At 38.6% G+C, this 26,303-nt stretch overlaps 1 protein-coding gene across 8 annotated transcripts in view; it reads left to right on the forward strand.

Annotated features, from left to right (window-relative positions):
- Nucleotides 1–26,303, forward strand: part of ptprt (protein tyrosine phosphatase receptor type T) — a 295,874-nt gene that overhangs the window by 182,261 nt on the left and 87,310 nt on the right. For 3 of the 8 annotated variants that reach the window (XM_051074474.1, XM_051074475.1, XM_051074476.1), the window contains exons 15-17: nt 1,365–1,401; nt 4,196–4,252; nt 18,121–18,256. In XM_051074474.1, the coding sequence (XP_050930431.1) occupies nt 1,365–1,401; nt 4,196–4,252; nt 18,121–18,256 (230 nt within the window). Of the gene's footprint in view, nt 1–1,364; nt 1,402–4,195; nt 4,253–18,120; nt 18,257–26,182; nt 26,216–26,303 lie in introns of all 8 variants that reach the window. The other 5 variants (XM_051074478.1, XM_018702965.2, XM_018702973.2 and 2 more) reach the window with 3 other exon arrangements.

Below are 26,303 nucleotides of genomic sequence, written 5' to 3' on the forward strand. Positions count from 1 at the left end.
CAACTGTGTGATAGAAACAGCGGTGGTGCGAGATGTTGTGACCTGACCTGTACTGATTTGATAATTTGCAGGTCAAAAGATGTCTAGATATGTACCGCATCAATATTACTGAAACAAGAATGTTTAGATTTTTTTTAAAGTGGGTTATTTTTTTTAGTTTAGCTTCATTATTTTATGTTTATTACAGAATAATCTCATAACATAATGTACTTGTGCATTTTTGTGGTTTTACATTATTGACTGCAAACAATATGTACATGTGAACTCCCATTTGCATGAAGTTGTGCAATCTGTGCATACGTGTGTATGTGTAATTGAGGATAATGGATCTGACACAACAGCTTATTGATCCTGATATTAATAATGTGTTTTGATACATGTGCGTTTTGGGAGTAATCGAGCTGGTCGTTAATAACATGGTCTCGTGCATTATCTTTAAAGACCATCAGTGCTATGTTGTGTATATGTGTAAGAGTAAACTGTGCCTTTTATCCACATACTACAGTGTTAATAATTTTTTGGCCCATTAACCAGTAATCAGATATTGTTTTAGTTCATTTCTTGGATCCAAGACAGTTTATGGTTTCCACTCATTGTAGTTCACTATAAAACTCTGGTTCATTCCTTATAATAACCCGTTTTATTAGTGAATGGTACATGGAAGCTTTGCTTTCAAGGACACTCGTCATCAGGCCCTTGCAGGGTAAACAGCCTTTCTAATGCAAGAAATTACCACATTTACATTACCAGTTTTACAGCATCACTATGTGTTTACTGCTGTTGTGTGTTCGTGAATGTCAGAGCTCTTGTCAGCACCACAAAGAGTTTTTGAATGCTCTCTGCTCAGTGGCACGTGTTACCTTCACAAAAAATAGTGTCATTTTTCAACGTAGTCAGATACACGTCCAGTGTTGTCTCTGCTGTGTCAAAAGTTGATGCATGAGTCAAGCAGACCTGACTTAGTTTTTGAATGAATGAAGGGATACATTTATTTAACGGCAGAGGAGTCACCATGTGGTGGTTGGGGTGAATGCCAGATGGAAAAAGTGCAACGAGCGACTATCACACCAGGGACCAAGGTTCACTTCTAGAGTCCTGTATGTGGTTTTTAGGTCTGCAATCTTTGCAGTGCTGAGAGTGTCTAAACATAACCATAAAATAAGCTGCACATTTTAAAATGATATATGGTCTATGGGTACATAGACATAGTCTTTTGTGCTCCTTCCATCAAAGACTGATCCTGATTAGAAGTGTCCCACTCAGGAACTAAACACAAGTGACTCAGTTAATGTCTGTTTAGAGCCTTCCTGCCATGTACCACAAGTTACCTAAACTTTCTGTCTGTCTCTGTCTTCTCTCCACAGGAAACCAAAATCAACTGTGTCCGCCTGGCTAACAAAGGTATGAGCAACCTTCCACTGATACTCAGCATGCAGTTAAAGACGACATGATGCTATTTTATATCTCATTTGACTTTTAACGTATTAGTGAAGTTCATTTTAAAGATACATGACCCCATAGAATAGTGCTATGGTGTTGCAAGTGTGTTAGATGAGATGAACACACACACACACACTTTACTGAAAGAGGTGAACCCTCAACCTTTAGCACAGGCAACCCTACATCCTAATCATGTTATCCTGCATGATTTCATTGCATTGCATTCTCTCTCCATCTCTTATTTTCTAATCTTTCTCTTACTGCCCTTTTCTGTCTCACATTCTCCCTCTTTTTTCTCTATTCTGTGCTCTCTTTTTCCATCTCATTCTGCATCCATGTTGCTCATCAGTGTATAAAGTGGAACATCAGGGCCATTACATACCGATTGACCGCATTCATTAAACCCAATGGATGGAGGCTAAAGCGCTAGCCCCAGAACCCATCTCATCCTATTCTGTTTTGCTTTCCCCATGTCTCCCATCTTTATTTGCTGCTCATCTCTGGCAAATACACCCATTTGTGACAATGTGCATTGAAAGCTTTTCAGCTCGCTATTGATTTTCCTCACCTTGTCTCTTTTTTCTTTTTTATTTTATCATCTGCATCAAATGTTGATTAGATTTTTCCACATCTCCTTTCTCTGTCCTTTGTCTTCTGTGCTCTTTTATTATTTCTTGTCTGCATCAAGCATTTATTGCTCATTTGTGCACATTTTTCTCTTTTATATCTTTCTTTCTCTTGCTCCATCCATTTGTAGGCCGTTTTTTTTTTTTTTTTGAGTGGGAAGTTCTGTGGGTGGAGGTCTACAGTGTGTAGACACTGCTCTCTATCTGTGTGCATGTGTGTGTGCTTGGTAAAAGACATGCTTTTAACTTTGTGGCTGTCTTTTGTACGACAAAATGCTAACTCTTTTCAATCTGTGGAATTATCACTGTTCCCAAAACAAACTTTAAATCTACTTAAAATGTTTGTTTGTTTGGTTTTTTGTTCAAAGTTTTTGATATGTGGGCAGTATTCTGAGGCAATGCAGATGGCTAATTTTGCAAGTGCCTATGACTAATTTTGTTGCTATACCTGCTATCCACTCACTGCAGCAGCTGATCTCAGTGATAAATGCCACTTGTGTGGTTCAGTGTGTTCTAATCTGTGAACTCAGCTGCTGTACCTTTTGGTTGAAATTAGAAAAAAAAAACAACTATACAGGCAGTAATTTCAGGCAGAATTAAGATTCAATTATACAACAAACTGTCAGAGGCAAAGAATCTGATTTGACGGTAACCTAAGGGACAGAGCCAAAGAACCATGTTTTTGGCCAGGGTATGGAAGCCTGAGGAAGTGAGAAAAAAGAGGGAAATAATCATGCCTAGTGCTCTTGCCAGTAGCTTAAAAGCCACATTGTACATTTTATCTAAGATTTACTGGTTTGTACCGGACTAAATAAGGTAGTTAGCCTGTCTTTGGACCTGCCAAGATCCTCTAAGCTGTACCATCTTTTATAACGCAATGCCAATGCTAGATATCCATTAAAATAAGATGTTGTTGTAAAGACCTGGCCAGTATTTTACCACTGCTCTAAATCTGTGTACACTGTATCTTAAATGGCGGATAACCATAGCAACAAAAACCTTTATGTTATGATGCATTGCCAGATTATAATCTGCACCGAAACAGGCCGAACCATAAAATAATCTGAGCACAAACAAACCTTAAAAGACTAATACAGTAAGTAGCAGTTGCTGCTTATCAATCCCTACCTCATCCATTGTTTTTAGTAGACTTTGTCATGTATCACCTTTAAACTCATGGACTGCCGTTCTTGCTCTGTGAAAACCTGGTTCTTTGGTTTACCTAACTCAGATGGACTTTAACCAGTGAGATTATGTCTGCAGTATGCCTCTGCGTAATGTAGATTAGGAAAGGTTTAGATATAATTTGAAGCTTTCTCTAATGGCTTATGGTTGACTACCACCCAGTCACTGTACAAGTCATCCAATATTCAGTGCTAATAAGGCAATGATATACAGGAAAACTATTTAGGGTAACAATTTAAGTCACCTAGTTGCCTCAACTTAATTTCTATAAAAAAATCTTTTATCTGAAAATCTGCAAATAATTTCTTGCTGATCTTGATGACAATATTAACTGATCTGATTTCATCTCTGGGTGAACTGAACCTTTGCAGCACAACCCAGAGGCCAGAATGTGTCTTTGAACCAACTTTGCCACGCCACAAAGTTCATATTTTATTTTTTTCTTTCAACCATCACTTCATTTCTTTTCTCTTCCATTTCCTACTCCCTTTATTTTTATTAACCCGTCAAGCCAGGCTGACAGAATCCACAGACTCAAACGTTAACCCCCAGCACCACATCTCACTCTTTGGTAATCAACATCCTCACCAGCAACACATCTATTAGGTCCTTTTCCTGGTAATGGGCCAGTCAAGATGCGTATCAACGCTGACTTCCTGGCAATAATCTCAAGTCATATCCCAGTTCACATCTTGAGTGCTAGTTGTCCTATTGATCTCAATGTTCTAGTGCTATCTCTCACCACTGTAATTTCTCTCCTTTAAGACAGATTGTGCAATTGAAAACCAGGGAGATCTAAACCTTGATGAAATGGATAAAGAAAACTATACGTCTTTTTTTCTTAGACTTTTTTCTTCTTTTTTTCCTTTTTTGTTGTTGTTTGTTTTCTCTCTTTCCTCTCTTTCTCATGCTTTCCGGCGGGGACGTGCGGCCCTTGGCCTTAGTGGTAATAGGTAGGGGACAAATAACAACGCCGTACATTCTAGTCATCCCAAGCGAAGGTGATTATTGCTTTATAGGCAGAATATTTTCCTCCCTATGTTATATTTTTTCATCACAGTACAACCATAAACACAGCACAAACCCTTTTTCATTTGGTTGTCCCTTGCCCTACACGCTCCCCTCCTTTTTCCTCCTTTGTTTCTTAACTTTTCTATTTTTTTACTCTTTGATTTTTTTCCTTTTCTTCTTATCGCCATCTTACTGCATTTGTGTGCATGTCTGCTCTGCTTCGAGTGTCGCTGGCTGTGTTTGAACGTCCTCTCTCTCTTTTGTCTTGCATGCACACACACAAACACAGACACACACACACAACAGTGAAACCATGTTGCTTTCGTGCACAGCCAATAGCCAAAGTACTGTGACGGTAACATTCGACTTTATCATTTTATTTACAGTGTGGACTGAAAATCAGTCAAAAAGAGACAGATGAGAGCCATCAACCAAATTTTTCCTCGGAACTTAAGTGCTCTCTCCAATCTAAAAAGCCATGTTACTTACAATGTATAAGCTATTTACTTTAAGGATACTTTCATTCTTACATGTATGCTAATCATTTAGTGAGTAACAGACATATGTGGTGGTGATTTGCTTTTACATAGAATTAATAAATACATTTCCCCTCCTGCAGTGATCATCATTAACTTCTCCGTCGTAGGTTTTCATCACTTATAAGGGATACCCTTTAAAATGTTATGTTTTTCAGAGGGATTCATTTAAAATAATGTGAAATAACACAACCCAAAATATTTTATCTAGATTGTGGCATATTTCATTATCATAACTCTTCAACTGGCCTGAAAGGGATTGATTTTTGTCTTTTAAAAAACAGGCATGCTTCATAACACAGTGCACCTTGAAATTGCATTTCTAAGAAAAAAGATATTTTTAAAAACCATGTTTCAGCCAGCTGAGATTTGTTTCAGGCCAAACTGGTACTTTTTCTGTCTCAAGTGGCACCAAGAGTAGACGTGAAGATTTAGGTACCAAGAATAAATGTCTGATATTGAAAGTTCCTCAGACCTAAACCTTTTGGTGAATTCTGTTGGGGCTAGCGTCTACCCTAATTTAGCATAGGTTAGGTTAGTTGCTCTATATCAGTACAGACCATAGCCCTCTGAAACACTTATCTTACTCTCGTAATAATCCCCAATTTGGCTGAGTACACATTCAGAATTGGTTGTTTATGGAATGGATTGATTTCAGATGTGTTGGGGGGGTGAATCCCAAACCAAACTTAAATCAATCCACCGAGCACCATCCTCCACTGATCACTGACCACTTCCCTCAAATCACTCCTCAGCCTCAATAAACACCCTGTAACTCATTGCTTACCATCTTGCTTTCATTTATAAATCCCTGGCATTTGTGACCTATCAACTACTGTACATACAGATGATTCAAATGTGTGTCTGGCTCACAGACTAAGCATTTGAACTGTTGTAAATGGGAGGACGAGCCACTGAACCAAGACTTGATCTGTTTTCTACCATTACATTTACTTAAAAGAAGAGTTTTGTCCCTATGATCAGCAGAATGTTTCAAATCTTTTACCTTCATAAGCAATGCTGCACTAAAGAAGGCATTTAAATAATTTAATTTAAATACATAAATTGGTGACATTCCATTATGAGTTATCCAGCCTTAAAATATGTGGCACCAATTACTGTATGAGAAAAATATTTCATATTATTGAGGAGACCTGCTGTCATGAGACCTAATGAATGAGTCCTTTTCAGTAAAACCATTTAATTTATTGAGGTTTTTTTTTTTTTGTTGTTTTTTTACTACAGCCCTTTAAAATCCAATCAACCACTTGCAGTAAAAACACAGAAACTAAACATTGTTTACTGAACTTTGTCAAAACCACATCTGTGCTAATCATTTTTATTTAGCGATGCAGAGACGTGACAGCAGAATATGAATGCCATTCAGCGATACAACAATCAAAATGTTGACTTGAACAATAGGGACACAGCGGGGAATCAGTCAGCAGCAGGCATAACTGCAAACTGCTGTCACAGTTCTTTGTCAAGAATATGAGATGACTTCACATGAATACAATAACACTTATTGTCCTGAGGGAAATTGAGGTTGCAAGGCCCAGCACAAAGAATTATGCATATCATGCACAACTGTGGACACTGGTGAAATCCTAAATTGAATAAATATAGATTGTATTCATATGAAGCGGGGTTGAGTTCCTCAGTGCAGATGAAAGCAGAAAAGCACTGGGCACATTAAAACAGCAATGCTGAACAATTTACATTCATACGTTAGCTTTAATAGATAACAAATAAATAAATCATTGCTCTTCTTGTGTTCAGTGGAACATCCGTCTACACTTTTTAAATGATTTACTTGGTTGTATTACTCTATAAAAGATAAACAAAACACATGTGCATAAAAACAAGCACAGTTCAATATGTGATATATTCAGATGCAATAAGTCTGTGAGCAACATACAATATTGTGATACATTTATTATCCCTCATCCACTCTGAATCACCTATGATCAGTGCTTATTCTCATTCAGCACTTTACAGTTTATCCAATGACAGCAGCTAAACCCACTTGTTTTACCCACTTTATGTTGTCTAAACCCAGTGGACTGAAACATAATGTTAATGATTCCAGTTTGACACTGTGTCTGGGCCGAGTCACTTTCAGCTCAGTAGGTTCAAACAGTGAAATCAGAAAGTTGACTTTGTCGGTTCCTGTAATGTTAACACCAAATCTAACATCCCAAAATTTTTACACCATAGTTTTCCACATATCAAGGACAGTCACACTACAGCACTAAATACAGTAACTGGTAATGGTCTGATAAATATGACTCAAAATTCTAATTTTGAAGTCCATCCACTTTTTGAACAGATTGATTTGAAAGTGAAACGAACACAGCCCTGGTGTTATATCACACTCCCTCTGTGCAGCACTAGCCAGGTGGCAGAAGTCCCACTTCGTTCATCTCTCCTCCTTCAGTCCCTCAGAAATGTATATTCCAACTGTTAAGCAGTAAAAGCAAATAAGTCTATTTAACAGAAACATGTAGCTGAGTTTACACTGCTGCCTAAACTCTACTATTTCTATTTCATTCCTTTTACACAAAACAAATGGAGTCAGGCTGATCAGTAAACTACACAAAATTACTTCTATTCTGGACCATGTCCATATGACTTACAGGGTAGCATCATGGACATGTGACCTGTATAATAATTTATGGTTGAACATGGACGTAATAAAATCTTACTCAGAGTCAGCTGCCATAATTTTGCAACATGGCTGAAACTAAGGCAGTTAAAAAATAGTTCACTGACTCAAATATGCTACTGACTTGGCACACTTATCTTTTTAATATGCATTGATATCAGTTCTGTTGCATCATCTAGACAACCATAACTGAACAAGAGGGCTTGCAGCATGAATGCAGCATCAGTACCTCCTAGCCAGCTAGTTACCAAATCATTTTTAATGTTTTGATTGGCTGAGTGATGCCTTTCTATACTGAGGCTCAGTGCGGCAGACAGCACGCATTGATAAGTGGGACTTCTGCATTGGCAGTGTCTGTATGCCCTGCACGTGTTCAGGTTCTGTAGTTCACAGGAGCATCAAACCCACCCCTTGTCATCCATACACTGGTATTATATGTCATCTTCAATTCCCATTACCATTAGTCCCGAGGTCGATTATAATTGGTGGTGTATAGAGTCGTGTTGTAACTGACTCTGGCACTGTGCAATACTGATGCAACATGTGGCTTGCTATCTGTATATGTATGCATGTGATGTGAGTGTGTGTGACTGAACTGCAAAAGTCAAACACTGAAGGAATCATATCTGGATTATCTTTGTCATTGACCTACACAAACCTACACACCAACACAAATACACACTGTCCTTTACAACCTATCTTCCTCCTATTTTCCCATCATCACCATGTGCTGCCTGCTTGCTGCTTAGTGAGTCACTTTGCTCTCTGAATTTGCAACAGATTGAGTCAGTCTGTTTTTTTAAAAAAGAAAAAGAACGAACCTCCTTAGGGATGTTTGTAGGTGAATATCTGGCGGTGATGTGGCATTTTAAGGGCACAGTACCAATCAGCAATGGATGAAATGCTGTTCAAGCTGTACTGAGAGCATGCAGGGTTTCGACTGCATCTACAACTGACAGAGAAATATAGATGGAGAGAAACTATAAGACAGAGAGAGTAACAGAGAAACAGACCATATTCCAGAGAGGAGAAGAAATAAAACCCAAGAGAAAGGGAGAGGATCAAAAACCAAGAGAGACAGAGAGTGACAGAACCTGACTTGAAGAAAGTCAGAGAAAAGAAAACTATAGATCCAGCAGCTGAGACAGACTCAAGGATTTTGTTGCTTTTTTCCCACTCCTACTGTAGCATTGTGTATGCAGACAGGTGCACCTGCCTCGCTCTCTGCCAGACAGACATTGTGGCAAATTGTTGTCTTATGCTAAGTTCGCCCTTCCAACTCCGCTATGAATTTTCCATCTGCTCCACAGCGTAGCAACAAAATGTTCACTTGTCCCCGTGTAAATCCTTAGGGACCGGGTCGTAAAGCACCCACCAGCATCTGCGGATGAGAGCGAGAAAGAGAGATGGCTGAAGAGATGAAGGGAGAGAGGCAGTGAAAGACATAAAGAAACTGATTAGAAAGTAAGTGAGTCCAAAAGAAACATTAGATGGAGATGGGAAACACATGGACAGAAAATAGATATAGATAAAATAGATAGATAGATAGATAGATAGATAGATAGATAGATAGATAGATAGATAGACAGACAGATAGATAGATAGATAGATAGATAGATAGATAGATAGACAGACAGATAGATAGATAGATAGATAGATAGATAGATAGATAGATAGATTGCTGAACTGTGAATTTATGAACTATTGAACTCACTGCTGAATTCAGTGGAATGTTTGATCTTCTGTGCTGTTAGAAATCGAGTCAGGCTTCCAGTCAGTCACTTTAAAGCATTCATTCACTTGAGTAAAAATGACTTTGCGAAAACTCAAATCAGAGTCAGATTTAGCACTTTGCTTGCCCTGTGCTTTAGACAGACCTTTGTTTGATTCCCAGATCAGCACAACTTTGATCAAGGTTAAAGTTACTCGAGTTTTCAATAATTGAATCCATTAGTTAGAAATGAAAGACTGTGGAAAGGACAGTGGAAAAACAAGCCTCTGTCTATAAAACAACACAAAAGAAAGAAAGAAAAAAAACCTGACATAAGCCCTGGACGTAGCACTGCAGTTTAAAAGACAGCCGTGACAAATTGTTAAATAACTTTAAATGTTCTGCTTCATTTCTACCTCCAAATAAATGTTTGTGATTGTCGGGATAGTGGGAATTATTGGACTCCGCTGTTGTTACAATATGCCAGCTGTCAAATGTTCTAATGTCATCCTAACCCTGAAGTAGACAGAGCAGAACTACAGCAAGTCAAAAAATAACAATGAAACGATTTCTCTTTAATTTAAAGTTGTAATAAATAATGATTTTGCTGACGCACAGAGAAAATGCCCACAATTACCAAACACTCAATAAGTGTGTCACGGTGCACTGCTGCCTTTTAGAAAACAGTCTCCATTTTAGTCCAAAAGCTCCCCACCCTAATGGATTTATGAGGCCGATATTTTGCTCTTGGACTATAAATACAATAATACAACTTGACTTGTTACTAATGTGACCTTGGCATAAAAAAACCCTCAACTGAAAAAGCCTGGAGCAGCTGTTTTGTGTTTTTTGTGCATCAGTTTTATGTTCATAAAAAAGTTTTACATCAGTTATTCTATTTCCCATATATAGTCATATGCTGTTGAATACAGTGCATTCTGTATGCTTGGCATTTACAGAGACAGTGATGAGTTCCTAGGAATTCATTTTGTTTTTAGTGTAAATCTCCTCTGCTGACATTAGCTTCATAATTGAATTTTCTCCTGCTCGTTTATTGCAAGTCACTCAGACCAAGTTGTGTGATTTGTCACCTTTCAGTTCCAGGTTGTTTTTTTACAGTCTCAAGGCCTCACCTTCTGCCAGCCTTCCTGCCTTTTGTGGCTGTCAGTTTACAGCAGCTGTGTCCTAACGTCAGTTCACTTTGGCCTTTAGCTGTGTTGTTTCAGTCAGAAACAAATTTTCTTTGAGGGGGGGATCAAAAGTTCTAATCGAACACAGTGTGCTTTGTGTATCCTAGTAATTGATTTGGTCATCATATGACATGTTGCATTGCATTTTGGGATTATGTTCAGAAAATGGGTTCAGCAAAGGGATATAGGGGCTGTCATGTAGCTGTCAGCAGATCTGGACTGGAGAGAGGACAGATGATACATACAGTATAATACACACACACACACATAACCGTCAAATAGCACCAATCACACAGACCCACATGAAAACACTCACTACATGCTTTAGATGAATCTTTCTTTATTAACTATGATCCCAGGATAAAGACTTAGTCATCAGAGGTCAGTGACAGAGGTCGAGTCTATCACTGTTCATAAACTGTTATAAAAGAAGCATAGTTAAAAATTATGTCACATTTTGGCAATTAAATGTTTTATCCTTTTTTCAGTATATAAGACAATGCATATTGTCAGTGTAATACTCACACATACACACCAGCACACACATTTTTTAAGTGTTAACGACACCCCACCCCACCCCCAACTACAAAAGGCTCCACAGAGACCAGATGATGGAGCATTTAAGTCGTTTTAGTTCTTTAAAGCTCTGAAGTACTTAGTAAACCATATCCCGATGACCTTAAAATTAATGTCAGCATTAATGGAAACTGGGATGTGTGTGAGAGTCTGAGAGGGATTGAGGAGCAGCTATTAGCATTGCCCTTCATTGTTTACTAAGTTATGGAGACTCAAGATATGTAATCCATCATCATCTGACCACACGCACATTCACAAAGCCAGACTGAACCACATTTACAGAGGCACCCAGGTACACACACACACACACACACACACACACTGACATACAGGAGTGTTGTTACACAGACACACAGACACAAACACATATAGTGCACACAAATATTCAGATACACAGTCAAAGGCACGTTTATGAAAAGCCATGCACACACACAGTGACACACAGAGCGCTGCGGCAGCATAGTTCAGATTAGTAATCCTGTTAAACACACTCAGCCATGCTAACGCTAATCCACAGAGGATGCACCCCACAGCTGCTGACAAACAATACCTAAAAGCTAAACCTTCACATCAACCCTGATCTAAGACACACACGCATGAATACACACAGAAGCGAGCACACGCTTATATAACCTGCATAACACACACAAATCTGAAGATGTCTACATCCTGTATACTTTACCTGTACGTTTACATGTACACACACATATTGTTGCGTATCAACTTTATTAATTTATTCTCCATTTAAATACATTAGAATAATAAACATAAACAATAACATGACACACAAACACAAAAAACAAACAAAAAACAGAGTAAAGGAAAAAAGTCAATTTGTTTGCACGCAGGCACACACAAGCAGCAACAATGCTCAGTGTACACGCACGCACACACATGCACTCACAGAAACGCAAAGCAGCATTTAATATGCCATTCAGGGCTGCTGCAGTGTGTTGGTAGCTAGGAGAATCAATCTTCTCTCCATTTGGATGAGATTATGTTTTTAATATCTCTGGTTTTACCCATAATTCCTCCCTGATAATTTTATCATGCTCTCCAAGTAGAGAAGTAAAAAGAAAAAAAAGAAGTGCAGAGAAATGTATAAATGAAAAGGATATTACACAAGTGCATGCACACACACACACACACACACAATGCATTCAGGAACACATCAAATTAATGCCTTTTGGGCGCAGTCAGTATCATCACCAGCCCACTGTTGTCACAGTTATAATGGCAAACACAGAGGAAGTCTCCTTTTCTCCTGTTCTACAATAAGACCTGATACAGTAGGACCAAATTTATATCTTCCAACTTTATATTCAGGGTTTATGGAAAGTAATTGTCTTTTTGCTCAGACAGGCTGTCAACATAAACATACAAAACAAGTCATTAAAATAATAGTGTTCGATATTTTCAACACAGACAAATAAAAGAAGAGTTACATCTGCCCTACGGGCTTTTTTTCTTTTATGAGAGTACTGAGTAAACCAGAGCCTCTGTTCCACTCCACCATGGTTTATGTTAAAATAAGATATTTCAGTATTTCTATATAACAATATTCCCTCATCCCTTAGCGGTGCTAAACCAAAAGAAATACCAGAATAAAGACATCTACTGTTCAAACTCAGGGTTGATTTCTCCATTAAACAGTCTATACGCTACACTTGAATGCTAAGCTAGCATTTGAAAATGTGGATATAATACAATTTTTTTCCTTAATATCAGTAAGCATGTATTGTATGTCATAGCAGTAGCACTCCTCACCACATTTATGAACTAGAAAGTTAGTATCTGTGTGTATATATTCCCTATTGCCCCCAGTAACTGTGTTGTTGTCCTCACAGTATTCCCCAGGTATGACAGGCTATCACTGTGAAGGCCAAGTGGTTGTGAATTCTGGCGTCTGCAGAGACAGTGGGAGCAGTTATACCTCTCAGATCGATATTTCATGCCTTTCTCCTGGGAGGATTTTACAGGAAAAATACAGAATTTAAAGACCCTCTTCTCGCCATTACCATGCAGGCCCTTCCCATGCAGGCCCTTCCCATTCCTTTCTCTATTAAGCTCTGCTGTACTACATGTACAGATGAGCAATATTGTCTTCAGCAAGAATGTAGATTCGTGGATATAAGTAAATATGAGGATTTTTTATTTTAATATCACAGTGTATGTTCAAGATTTACTACTGTATGCTTTTTTTTTTTAATTAAGGTGACGTATTATTTTGAAAATACACTCACCCATATTAACTTTTCTCACCACATATGTGGTTGCTCATAGCACCATTTCCCATTATAACGCAATCAGGCCAAGTGTCAACGAATAGGTTTTCATCTTGTGATGAATAAGGAGTAATGATCTTGGGTAATTTTAGAGACTTTTTGATCATTGGAGAAATGACTGTATGTGTGTCTGCATACATCTCTGTGATTAAGTCCAAACCTTTTAGGGCGACAGCTTGATGTTTTGAGTCTTATAAACATGCCACTACACACTACACTGAGGCTGACAGCTGATGTCAGCTGCTGACACTTAGCAAGCACTAATTTCTGTTTGGTGTGTATATTATAGAGATGTAATATGAATTAGAACTAGTTCAGTCTTCAACCTCCACATGCTTTTACTCCATGTAGAATATCTTGTAAGACAGCAGGTGAATTGATCTGTGATGTCTTGAGATTGGACATTTAAATTACAAATACACATTCAGTCATCCTGCTCTGTCCTACCCCAAACATTCAGTGCTTTTCTATTCAGTGCATCCTGAATGTTTCTGTCTACTTAGAGAATCAATACTTGACGCTGAACTTTAGTTTCCCAAGTTGCTATAGTTAGGAGACGTTGCAATGTCCTGCTTAATATTTCCATTTGTGAGGAGAGTCACCTGGCCATGTGTGTTGTTTAGGTAGCAGTATGAGGCATTCTTCTGTCTTTTTTTTTTTTTTTTTTTTATTTTTGCGCCCTGATGTGTGCCAACAAAATAATACCCACACCACCTGCCAGCACCGGCAGCAAAACAGCAAGATGGATCCATAAATTTCACATACTTACAGGCCACCTGTTAGCTGACAGTGACAATACAGTAATAAATGAGGCCACACGGTGTCCTCCATATTGTGTTTGCACCAGTTGTCAATCAATCCTACTTTGCTGTGCTGATTTGCTCCGTCTCATCTTTTACCCCCTTGTAATGGGCACAGTCACATTAGATCGCCTCTCCGCTGCCCCGGTCAGAACCCTGTCAGAGTTTGCCTGATTGGCTGAGTGGCTCCCAAACTGGCCAATCACAATGTTAAATGGAGCTGAACCCGTTGCCAGGTGGGGTCTTCTACTGTTACATTATGAACTGTTGAACCTAATCAGCACGTGCGCTGGTGAAGTGTGAACAAATGGGGTCATACTGTAATGTGTCAGGTGGTACATATTGTGGATCACTCAGGGGGGAAATTGAGGTTTAATACACCTGTGGGGTGATTACCAGGGCACAGACTGCAGGGAAATGTGTGAACTTGTCTCTTGCATGACCGCTCGAGGCTCTCATGTAACTGTAATGTACTTGATGGACACAGACAAGCTGAAATTCACTGTGGTCTACACCTCTGCTGATTACAGGGCTGCAGGCAGATTAGAAAATGTCCTTCCTAGGTTATTCACTGATTGACTGACTGTTTTAAAGAGACAAAAACAGCTGCTATGCACTTATGCATATCATACCTGACTGTCTAAAGATGAGTCGGTTGAGTAAATATTTTGCAACCAGAGATAGCACCAGATATGTTTTTGATTGAAATATGCAGCAAATGTCTGCAGGCTGACTCAGGATAGGCTGCTATACCGCTCTTGTAGTAACTGTACAGTGTTGAGTAAATAGTGATATTTTACATGTTTGTGTTCAAAATGTATGGTAGCAACATTTTGAAGTTGATTACATTATCTTCAGGTAATTTTTCATCATGTAGTTTATCTTTTTGCCAGTGCACCACATACAGTGTGTAGACTCAAGGCCAGGACTCGGACTCGTGACTTGACTTGGACTTGAGCACTGATGCCTTGGACTTGGATTTGGACCTGAGATTGACCGTATTCGGATTAGGAAGTTTGAGACAAGGACTCATGTTTTTTTGCAAGTTTTCTTTTTTTTATAATAAGCCAAAATAATTTGCCATAAGATACTGACAGCTGTATCAACACTGGAACATTATTCACTTTACATGACCTCATATATTAAGAGGATGTGCATACACTACTAAACATATTCCTCACATGCCTTTTTATGGCACTATCTCTGTCTTGTCTGAGCTGAAGTGGCAGTCTCCTTCAAAACTACAATTGTATACAATTTAGGCGGCATGAGGGATGATGCAACTGCCCTTCATCTTCATCTTTTTCTAAATACATTTTCAGCTTTATGATATGGTGGTTACTCTTGAACAGTTAACCAAGAGCTACATATTTTTTTTCTAAAGTAGACAGAAAACATTCAGGATGCACTGAATAGAAATATTCCCTATCCACTTTGAAGAAGTACAGCACTTTACACTGAACTTCCACCATTAAAATGTCTGTTTGATATCTCATTTCCATTGAAAACAAGTCGGGAAAAAAGGCTCTGCGTTAATGCGTAGGATAGAAAGTGACAGATGTACTGGTTTTGGTTAATCTTTATGTTTTCGAAGGTGAAGGTGAGGTGCTTCAAGATGTGGTCGCTGTCTGTGATCAGGTTACAAAGATGGTGAATGTGTTATCATTGAAGGCATTCAGGGTTTTTAAAGGAACATCTCATCACTGTGGCAGGTATTACAGCGCGTGCCAAGGTTAGGTGCTTAAGCCTTTAGCTCAGTGGATTCCTCTGCCAACCTTGTGTTGTTATTGCAGAGGGGGCGAAGATGAGCGAGACAGGGGATTAAACTGAACTCCCACGCAGCAGTATCACTCTATTAATCAGCTGTCTTTGTCTATCAAGGTTATAACAAGAGGCTGCTTGGTGCATGTCTATGAGAGAACAGGTACATTCATGTGCAGGATCCCAGTTCTGTTCTGTAACCACAGGGTATGTGTGAATAAATTGCCATGTACAGTTCAGGTATACATGTCGTACTAATTGCTCTCTTGGAAGTTTCTGTTGCTTTCATTTCTTTTGTTGTATTAACAATAAAGAAATAACTATCTGAGACTTAACGTCTCAGCCCAGGCTACTTAATCTTGTCATTATATATTCAGGCAAATTACCTCTACAGTATGTCCATCTGTGGGTCTTATTGGATAACCCCCTGCATGACTGCATAGTATCCTTTTTCTTAGAGTATTTCCATTGAGACATTTTGATTGATAGAAACTGCGTATTAAAGGGAAAAGATCCAAATTCAGACAATACAGAGAAACTCTTCAAAAGTGCTGGACAAAGCTTAGAGAACAGCATGCTCCTGTTTTCTGCATTTTAAACAGAAACTACCTGCAGCTACCAGGGGTGGCAAATAAGAAAAGAGAAGCAGAAACAGTAGCAGACAACTGCTTTGAGTTTCACAGAGGGCAAATTAAAATGTCACTCTATGATTTACTCGTGCTAACGTCTGTACAAGCAAGAGTGACCTTTGAATCTTACCACTTTACTTGATGGACTGTCTGTTTTTTCTTTATAATAGTTTTTGACATAAATTCCGTGGAGTTTTCAATCACTAAACACAAAATCCTATGTCAAACAACATGAGAAGATGGTTGATACAAATGGAGCGCTCATAAAAGAATGTCTCGCAGCTTAATATCGTATTATCTTGAAATTACTTTAGAAAAGTAAAGTATATGTATCATCAGAGTCTAAGCAGCAAGCAGGATGTACAATACATCCCCTCTCTGCAGTCAGAGGTGACACTCTCTCCGTCTCTACCCTGCCTCTCTTCTCCTTCACTGGCTGTGCCTCCTTTCATTCAGTCTATTGACAGTCACCTCCTGGCCTCTACATCAAGTCATACAGTGATGGCAGTGCTCTTACCTGCATGAATATGTGTCATCGTCCTGTAAAATCCATAGTGCGCGCCAACCTTGTATTCACCTTCCCCAACTTTTGTTTTCCATCCACTCTGTTTGTTCATTTGTTTACCATCTTATTTAATCTGTGTATAAAAGAATGATTTGGAGCCAGTCCTGCATGTGCGGCATTTTCTGTGTGCATGTCTGGAGTTTAAACCTTGATGTCTCTGTATGACTTCTACATTTGCGCATTGTTTGTCCTTGTCCTTGTCCTTTGAATGTCTGTAACCTGGAATGAAATTGAGAGTTGGAACAAAAATCTTGTAGCTTTGAAACTGTTGCCACTCTTCTTTGTCTGCCTTCCTCTTCTTCTTTTTATCTATTCTATTTATTTATCTGTAGGATAGATAGTTTATTTTGAAAGAGAGGGTGTTTTCTCCTGCTCATAATGTTTTGTAACTTTCTAGAGGGCACAAAACTGGTTTTCAGGAACTCAAAGTGCAAATTAATTTTGGCTATAAGATTTATAGATTAACCATTTTGTTCTAAAATTAGATATTCCCACTAGTCAAAACAGTAACATTACTGTTAAAATGAAAGTCTGCACTTTTCAAAAAGATTACATTTTAAATGTCTGAGGTCTCTTAGTCTTTTTGATTGACTGAATGCTTCATTTGAAATGATTATTTTCCCCCTTTAAATTTCACTTTTGAATTAAACTCTTTCATTTCTGTTCCTCTGTGTATACTTTATTTATTTAGAGTTTGATTTTTTTAAGCATGTTGATTGTGTTTTCATCACCCACTGCACATCACTGCATGTTGTTTATAGCTGTGTTTGGCTCTTTGTATATGGATGAAGTGTTTAGAGTATCTTCACTTTGGGATCAAGTGTGTCCAGTATGTTTTTGTTGTTATGTATGTTTTGTGTGTGTATGTGAGACAGAGTGTGTGTTTTTCAAGGATGGCTACTGAGGGTAAACCATGTCCTTTGTGTTTACAAATATGTGTGTATATATGTATGCAGTGTGTGAATGTGTGCATGCATTGAGAGCCTGATTGTATTTGTGTGTCCGCACTTTTGTGTCTTTGGCCACATGTGCATTTATATGTGACTGTATGCGCCTTGCTATTTGTATGTGGTTGCCTACCAATGTGACTATGTGCATACCTGTGTGTGTGTGTCTGTGTGGGTGTGGTTGTGGGTGTAGGTGCATCCACTCAGGACTCAGATGCCATGGAGCCAGAGAAGCAGGTGGACAGCACAGTGAAAATGGCCGGAGTGATTGCAGGAATCCTCATGTTCATCATCATCCTCCTCGGTGTCGTCCTCACCTTCAAACGCAGGTAGGTAATAAACCTAACACCAGGACAGAGTAGCAGCTTAAAGGTGCTATGTGTAGCATTTTAATAATAATGATAATAATAAAACATGAACAGTCATTTTTGCATCTTCACTACGATCCTCTTAACCCGTAGATGAGACAGTTGGTACCCTCTCTCAGACTCTGTTCTGTATTAATGAGCCACTGGACCAAAGTCATAAAACCACATTTGCTGGTGAGTTAGCTCATGGCACGACTTAACAGAAACTTTCATAGTTTCTGAGGACAGCAGATGGTGAACAAAGCCAACAACTGATAAAAATAAGTTAAAAGATGCCGGCTATAAGAGCAGCAGTGGCATGAGACAGAGGCTACCAAACATCTTAATGACCATTGTGTCATTTTGTACATACATGGACAACTGTATGTGTTGATGAATAAAATACTACATTTAGCATCTTTAAACCATGTGACTAATGTGAATAGATTGATAGATTGACAGATTGATGGATAGACCTCATTATGTCAATTTAAAGTGTCCTCATAGTTGATATGCAGGTAGGAATTAATATGTGTGGACAGAGACATACAGATGGGCAGGGTTAGAGGCTATGATTTGCATTTATGGACAAGGGAGAAAGTAAATGTCCTGAGGTGAAGGGGATTTCAGTAAAATATTTAATAAGAAAGACTGAATCAGAATTTAAAATGTTTTTCATTTAGTTTCAGTGTCAGTCAACATAAAATCCTTCATAGAGATTAGCATTTATCAAACATTGCAGGTCACACTGTGATTGTTACGATTATGAATAAACTTTCTTAAGGCAATAAAAAAGGTCAGAATTATGTATTAAATCTGGTGACGTACTTAATCCTCTCTAACCCTTAAAGGCAAAATAAATAATAATGATAGAGGCGCCCAGAGTTTAGATATCTAAAACCCAGATGGATTTTTTTTTTTTTTTAAGTTAGCAGACATACACAGCTTCCTGTGTCTTTGTTAACATGCACACTGGCTTGCCACCATCACCTGCCTTTCTTTCCTTTACTTTCTCTAATTCTCTATACCGCTCCATCCATCCTCACATCCCTCTCTATCCCACTCACAAACAGCTTATACATTTTGTTTTGCCAGGACTCACGTTTATATAATTTTTGTTTTGTGTTCCATTATTTTATGATTCTGTCAGTTCCTCACACAAAACTTTGCTTAGAGTACAAAAATGGCCTCAAATCTGTTGCTTCAGCACAAGCAGTAAACTGGTGATAAGACTTATGGAAATTATAACAACTGAAGTAAGGGAAAATTGTGTGACAAGTGCAAATAGAAACTCAACTGGCAGACATGCAGGTCTATCCCAACAATCACACTGTGACACTTGTTTTGATGTTAGTAACTGAAGCATATATACACTACAAAACTATGACTAACGCCACAGGGAGATGAAATGGAAAGCATGAGGATTACTTGGTTTGATTGCCCAAGGCTTTAAATCCTGACATATTTTTTTACAAGTAAACTTCAGAATCAATAATGGTGTAGACTCAAAACCACGGGGTTGTTCTGAAAAGGAATACACAAATAGTGATGGTGGTTTTAAATCCCCTAAAAATCAGTAGTGTCATTATTTCAAGAGGAAGTGATGCTGACTTTTGCTACTTGTTATTGTTCAGAGGAGATTCATTGTGAGAGCAGAGTGTTTTAAAGTGTCTCTCACCACTGACCAAGGCCATGTCTGTATTTTTGCAAGAGAATTTATGGAAGCTGGATTGACAGCCACGGTGTCACAGTCATGATATAGTCATCAATAAGCAGAAAGCTCGGACAGTTATCACATTAGCCTAGAATAAAATATAATAAAAAGACTGTTGTTAATACTGCAGCCACCAGGTCACTGTTAGGCTGCAATTTTCATGCTGTGCTTTGAATGGCTGCAATGACCCAACACACTGAGAGAGAGAATCCTAACTTTATTCAAATATTTTGTGTAATAGAAATATTTTCTCACCAAGGCTCTGTAGATATAGACAGAACTTAGACAACCTGTGGTTAAAGCTGAGCAGCTAAGTCTGGCTCAGATGCTGGTTACATTTAAGTGTTCTCCACTTCCTACTGTCAGTATGTTTCAGAGACATTTTCCTCTATTTAAAAATGGAATTTATTTTCTTTCAGGGGTCACTGCATGTGGAAGTTGTACTTTGTACAATAAATATGATAATTTATTAGCCTTTCTATTCTAATCCTTTTTAGATTACTTTCTAGGAGCTTTAAAAAGGCTCTTGTTATGTGGTTAACTTCATCAGAGTGTATAGCCTACATGGTGTAGTATGAACCAGCAGGGCAAGAAAGAAACCATGTCCCTGTGTGGAACACAGTGTCCAGTTCTCACTGCATATCCATCCTGACATGTTACAAAGAAACAGGACTGTATACTGTCGAGGAGAAAAGAGACACTGTGTTCATTCAGGCAGCAAGGCATTGGACATGTTTTGAAGATATAGAGAAGAAAATTGTAAATCTTACATTTTACATACATCTATTATACGTTTTTCTGTAATGCCACACAGGGAAACACATGGACGCACACGTCAGTAATATGGTGTGAGTGTAAGTTATACAGCTCCACAGGCGGCATACATATGTGACCATTGCTAAGAGTAAAAACACAACAAAGGAAGTATTAAACCATGCACAGTTACATAGTGAGGGAAACTGACAGATACCTTATTGGATATCTTATCACTAGTCTGAACACAACATTACATCCAATTCAAGTGAGCACAAGAGGCTGGGGAGTCAGCGAGGGCACAGGGTCAGTTAGGAATGCTAATCAGAGGCTAACCCAGGCTAACAGGGAATATCCCAAACACCAAGAGGATAAAAGTCTATCAGAGCCAGAGGAGGAAAAATGCCAGGTGTAACAAGAAAGGTATAGGAAGAGAAGTCAAGGAAGAGACAGTGCAGGTAGAGAATACAGGGGGAGAAGCAGGAAAGGAAAGCAAATTTGAAAGAAGGGAGGAAGGAAGAAAATATATGAGGTCTAAGAAATATGAAAAAAAGGCAGCCCTGTCTGTTTAACCTGGGGTCAAATCAATATGCTAATCAGATGCTAACCATGCTAACATGGCATAATATCCATAAAAAGGCCAATTGGAGGTCAAACACCACCAGGAAAAAGAAGGAAAAGAGTGATGGTGCAGCAGGAGAAAAAGAAAAGAAGGAAGCAGTTGAGATGCTGCTCAGATGTTCTCATGAACCAAGCTAACCCAGGCTAACCCCGGCCATCAGTCAGGGTTAAAGGTCCCATACAGGCCAAATAGATTCATGGACCATGTATGAAATTATAACAGAGACAAAGAAAATACAAGCAGACGTGGAGATGATGGAGATGATCTTGGCGTGAAGAAGTGGATAGAAAAAGTGAAAAGAAAAGGCCATTGCAGTGAGGCAATACAAGCAGATAGAGAAGATGCAATTTAAAGGAGATGAAGACAGAAGGTAAGAAAGAAGGAAGACTTTCAGATGGAGGAAAGAAAAAATACAGTAGAAAGTCATATACATGCCAAAATGGAAGGAAGAAAATGATTGTAAGAGATAGTGAGTGAGTGAGTGAGAGTTGTGGAGACAGAAGAGATGAAGTGATAAAAGGAGTGCAGACAAATAGATTCAGACAGTGAGAGGTTTACCATATCATAGACCGTTTTCTTGGGTCATCTATATTTAATTTCACACACTTTAGCCAGCCGTCCGAGTGGCAGAAAAAGTGTTTTTTAAATCGAAAGTGTTTTACATGTCTTTCAGACCCATAAATTATTCAGAGACAGAACTTTGTTGGGAAGTGAGCATGCACAACTGTCCAATTAATCTTTCAGGATGCCGTTACACATGTTCCAAATGGACTTTATTTTTCGGGGAAAGCCAGGGAGATGTTGCTGATAATGTAATGTAAAAGTGAATAGCGCTGGACATGACTGAAGTCTTAATGGGGATTCGATGTTTCTACAGCCAGGTGGCCCCGAGGGCTCAAACAACCAGCACCGGAAGATACACTTTTCATAAAAAGGTTGAGAGGAGAATGGATGAATAATTAATGTTTCTGAAGCTCCACAAAACACTGGCTGATTATATATATACATATATATATATATATATATATATATATATATATATATATATATATATATATATATTTGTGATGCCTAAGAAGCAAACTGCGACTAAGTAATTGAGAAAAGGTGACATCTCTGGAACTGCAAATTGATGGAAAAATATGTTATTTCAACCTTTTTCACCCATATTTTATTTTTTCTTTCCATGTGAGCTCTTTAAAATTCTGACCCTGCAGCCATCTTTTGTGATTTTAATTTGTCTGAAACTTTTATACTGCTTTAACTTCCAGGTCAACCTTTAAAAAGAGACTCAATTGCATTTCATTAACTTAAGATACAAACAAATGAAATGAAGAGCACAAAGAAAAAAAAACAGAAAACAAATAAAAACAGGTGGGCAAACAAGCAAATGAACAAAAGTTAAAGAAATCACCCCTGGCAATATGAGGTACAAATATAATGCAATTCTTCTACTGCGACTCTGAGCAAATCTCCCCTTCTGCAACAGCAGTTGTATTCTAACGTTAAAGATGCATTTGTGCAGAAATATCTGAATTATTAATTCCAAACCTCACCAGCAGGGCCTCTGTTTATTTAAAAGGTCCTGAGTGAGCCTGGATCAGCCAGCCCGTACTGTAGCTACCCATATGTTTACTTATTGTGTGCATGTGCCTTTACAGATGGCCTAAACTTACACTAATTCAAAAGAATGGATGCACTAGTAAAAGACGAGCAGGGAGAGAAAGCTTTACATCAGTTTTTTATGGCTCTTTTCAATCACATAGTGATGTGGAGTGTGTAGGTCCAGGAACTTACTCACTTTGTCTCTTTTCTCTTTTACACACTTTCACTGTTATTAAACCAGAATCCAACATAACAGAATCCACACAACAAATAAACATGACTTGATACCAGTGACAAGCAGTTTTTGTCAGAGGCTGATGAAATCCTGTTCACAAGTTTTAGCCGCCTCTAGGTTTCTGTTTGACCAGTCAGTAACCTTCAACACTGCAAACTCCTGGCTCCTGGCAAAGGAGCTCCTGGGTCAACAAACAGTATTACCCTCTAAGCAGGGACTGTTATAGGACCAAGCTCTAAAGCTCAGGAACTAACTTAGACTGAATAAGTAAAGAGTTGAATGAAAGGTACAGAGAGGGAAGTAAAGAACATGAATTGAGAATGGAGGTCATTTTAGTTCAGGAAGACTATCTTAAACAATGACTTTTCAAAGTTTTACTACTCAAAGTTTTAAAGGCTGCATTAAGTTAGTGATATTGACTGATCAAATCTAGCTAATGATGTGCTCACACAGAGTCAAAGTCACAGTCAAAGATGTGACTGGGGACACACATACTGTACATACGGGAGAAAATAATGTACACAAAGATGAATCCAGTACACACAGCTTCTTTGAAATGCACATGCATGGACAACCTTTTTATAATGGTAATGTCTGCATGAGAACAGCACCTGTGTGTTTGAATGTGTGTTTCGCTGTGTGTCAGTCTACATTGCGTATACATGCATATCTCTCTGCCGAGCAATGATTGCTCACCCTCTTATTTGCTTGTGTGAATGTGCCACATGTCCGTGTGACTGGATATAAAATATGAGTGTCATCAAAGTCAGTGCCATATCACCATCTGTATGAGTGTGTGTTTGTGTGTGTGTCTGTTTGTATGTGTGTGTGTGCGCTGACTGCCCAATTCCCCCTCCTTGGGGCATTTGAAGCCAGTATTGACAGCGGTAGAGCCATGGATTGTTACACACACACAGAAGTCCAGATGGGTCTGTGGACAGAGATGGTTGCAAACACAGATACACTGCTCTCGGCCAAACCCAGACCAAAAATATTTCTCTCATGTTTTGGACTCCTCAGTGTCCTTGATAACAACAGGTCCTTTAAAGTCCCTCATAATTCAGGCTACTTTACAATGTTTCTAAGTGATTATACATGAATACTCCTTAGTTTATTTTTGCCCAGCATTTCCAGGGCTTAAATATTTCCCTGCAAATATTGAGTCCTTCTCTGCTTAAGAGAGAAGGTCACTTTAGCTTAAGATGATATAAGATATAATAATGGGTAGTCTCTCAAAACATTATTCCCCTTGTAATCATAACAGAACAAGGGCAATGAACTAAAGATAAGGATGTAAATGTGTGGGCAAATACAGATGCAATACAGCAACACACACTGGTGTCTCCAGGTTATAAGTCAATAACAAAGTACCTAACTTACAAATATTTGTGTAATTCAACCACATTTGATTCAGTCAGTGCCTAAACTTGTTTTTTCATTTGTTTTTGTTTTGTTGTTTGTTTATTTTAACATGCAAACAGGTGTGCACTCATACACAGAATCATGTATTTTCACAAATACTCTCTGCCTTGTTGTCAAATTGTACATCCATTGTTTTCTGCACTCAGGCTGTTCATTCCAGCTTACCAGTCACCCTCCTCCTAACTCTTAACATCTCAACAACAGTGAGCATAACAATTATAAGCAAACATCCCTGATTAGGTCTAATATTTTTTTTCCTATAAACTTCCTGTCACTTTTCTCCTTTCTTGAAGAAATATTTTCTTCCCATTATTCTGAGAGGAGAATGAAAAGTGTTGAAACTGAAGTTTCTGTCTGTCACTCAATAGACAGAAATCACTAATTGTGTTACTTTGCTAAACAGAAAACAGTTGAAAATGTATTTAATTGGCAAGCTCCTCCCAACTGGAGACATTCTACTATTAACTTGAACAAATTCATTGGTTTGGTCTGAACTGCAACAAAGTAAATAAATAAATAAATAAAAAACCTGACAGTAGAATTTCTCCATCATCATTGTTGACAGACTCAAAGACATAAAGGTAAAATGGATTTTCTCTGCACAATATGGCACCATGTCCACTCCAAGCTTCTCTTTATAGCGCTGTTGACTGATACAACTGAATGTTTCCTGCATCTCCTGACTCTTGTTTTGCTTGTAAAGTGTTTATGGGGCCCTCTTTGAGAAATTGTTCATGCCAGCCATGAAACTCTGGGATTTCTGCCTGTTATAGTCTCCATGTTTGAAACTTGTCACCTTGATAAATCCCTCTATCTCGATACATCACTTTATAGCACTCTTGCTGTAGAACTGCTGAAGTCCCACACACACTGGAACACTGTGGTGATTTATGCTGCAAGAGAAAGTCTGCATTTCACCCCATATAGGTCTGGTCTGATCTTTTCATTTCTGTCCTAACAGCTAAAAATCTAATTAAATCTGTTTCCCCCTTCTTAAGCCTATCACAGCTCATTCACACTCACTGTTCTCCAGATATAGACACAAATTTGTGCAGCAGCAACAGTTGAAAAGTCATGTCAAAGGATTAGGGAAATAAAAGGGACTGTGGAGGTCACAGCCATGCAAAACAGAGAGAATGGAAGTACAAATGTTCAGGCATTCAGTTCATTGTCAGTATCACACAGCCATGACACTGGATCTGAGCCAGAAAATAATAAAAGTAAGGCTCTTTTTTGCCAGCAGTGCAGTTCAGCCTGAGAACAACATGCTGCAGCAGTTTTACCATATCTACAGAAAACAACAGGGATGTTGGAAAAGAGTCAGGTCTCTACTTTTTGCTTTTGTTTGCTCAGTGTCAATAGAAAAATAACTAAGCTAAGCCATAAGAATGTAAAGAAGGAAAAATATAGATGAAGCAGATGTCTCAGGTTTCTTACCACGACCTCTCTGACTCGAGTCTCACACCCTTTTATGTCTCTCTCTATCTTCCTGTTTCCTGTCTTTGGCTCCACCCCTTCCTGTCCCGTCCTGTACCTGCCTTGCCCTTGCTCCGATAGAGAGATTCACACATGGAGAACTCTGAGCGTGGGGTATTGTATGTTTATTTCTAGACATCAACGCATCCACTTCGTTCCTCACTGTGACTCTCATCACGCCTTTTTCTGGCTTTTCAGTAGT

The sequence above is a fragment of the Lates calcarifer genome, linkage group LG12 (genome assembly GCF_001640805.2).
Source record: "Lates calcarifer isolate ASB-BC8 linkage group LG12, TLL_Latcal_v3, whole genome shotgun sequence".
Taxonomy (NCBI): domain Eukaryota; kingdom Metazoa; phylum Chordata; class Actinopteri; family Centropomidae; genus Lates; species Lates calcarifer.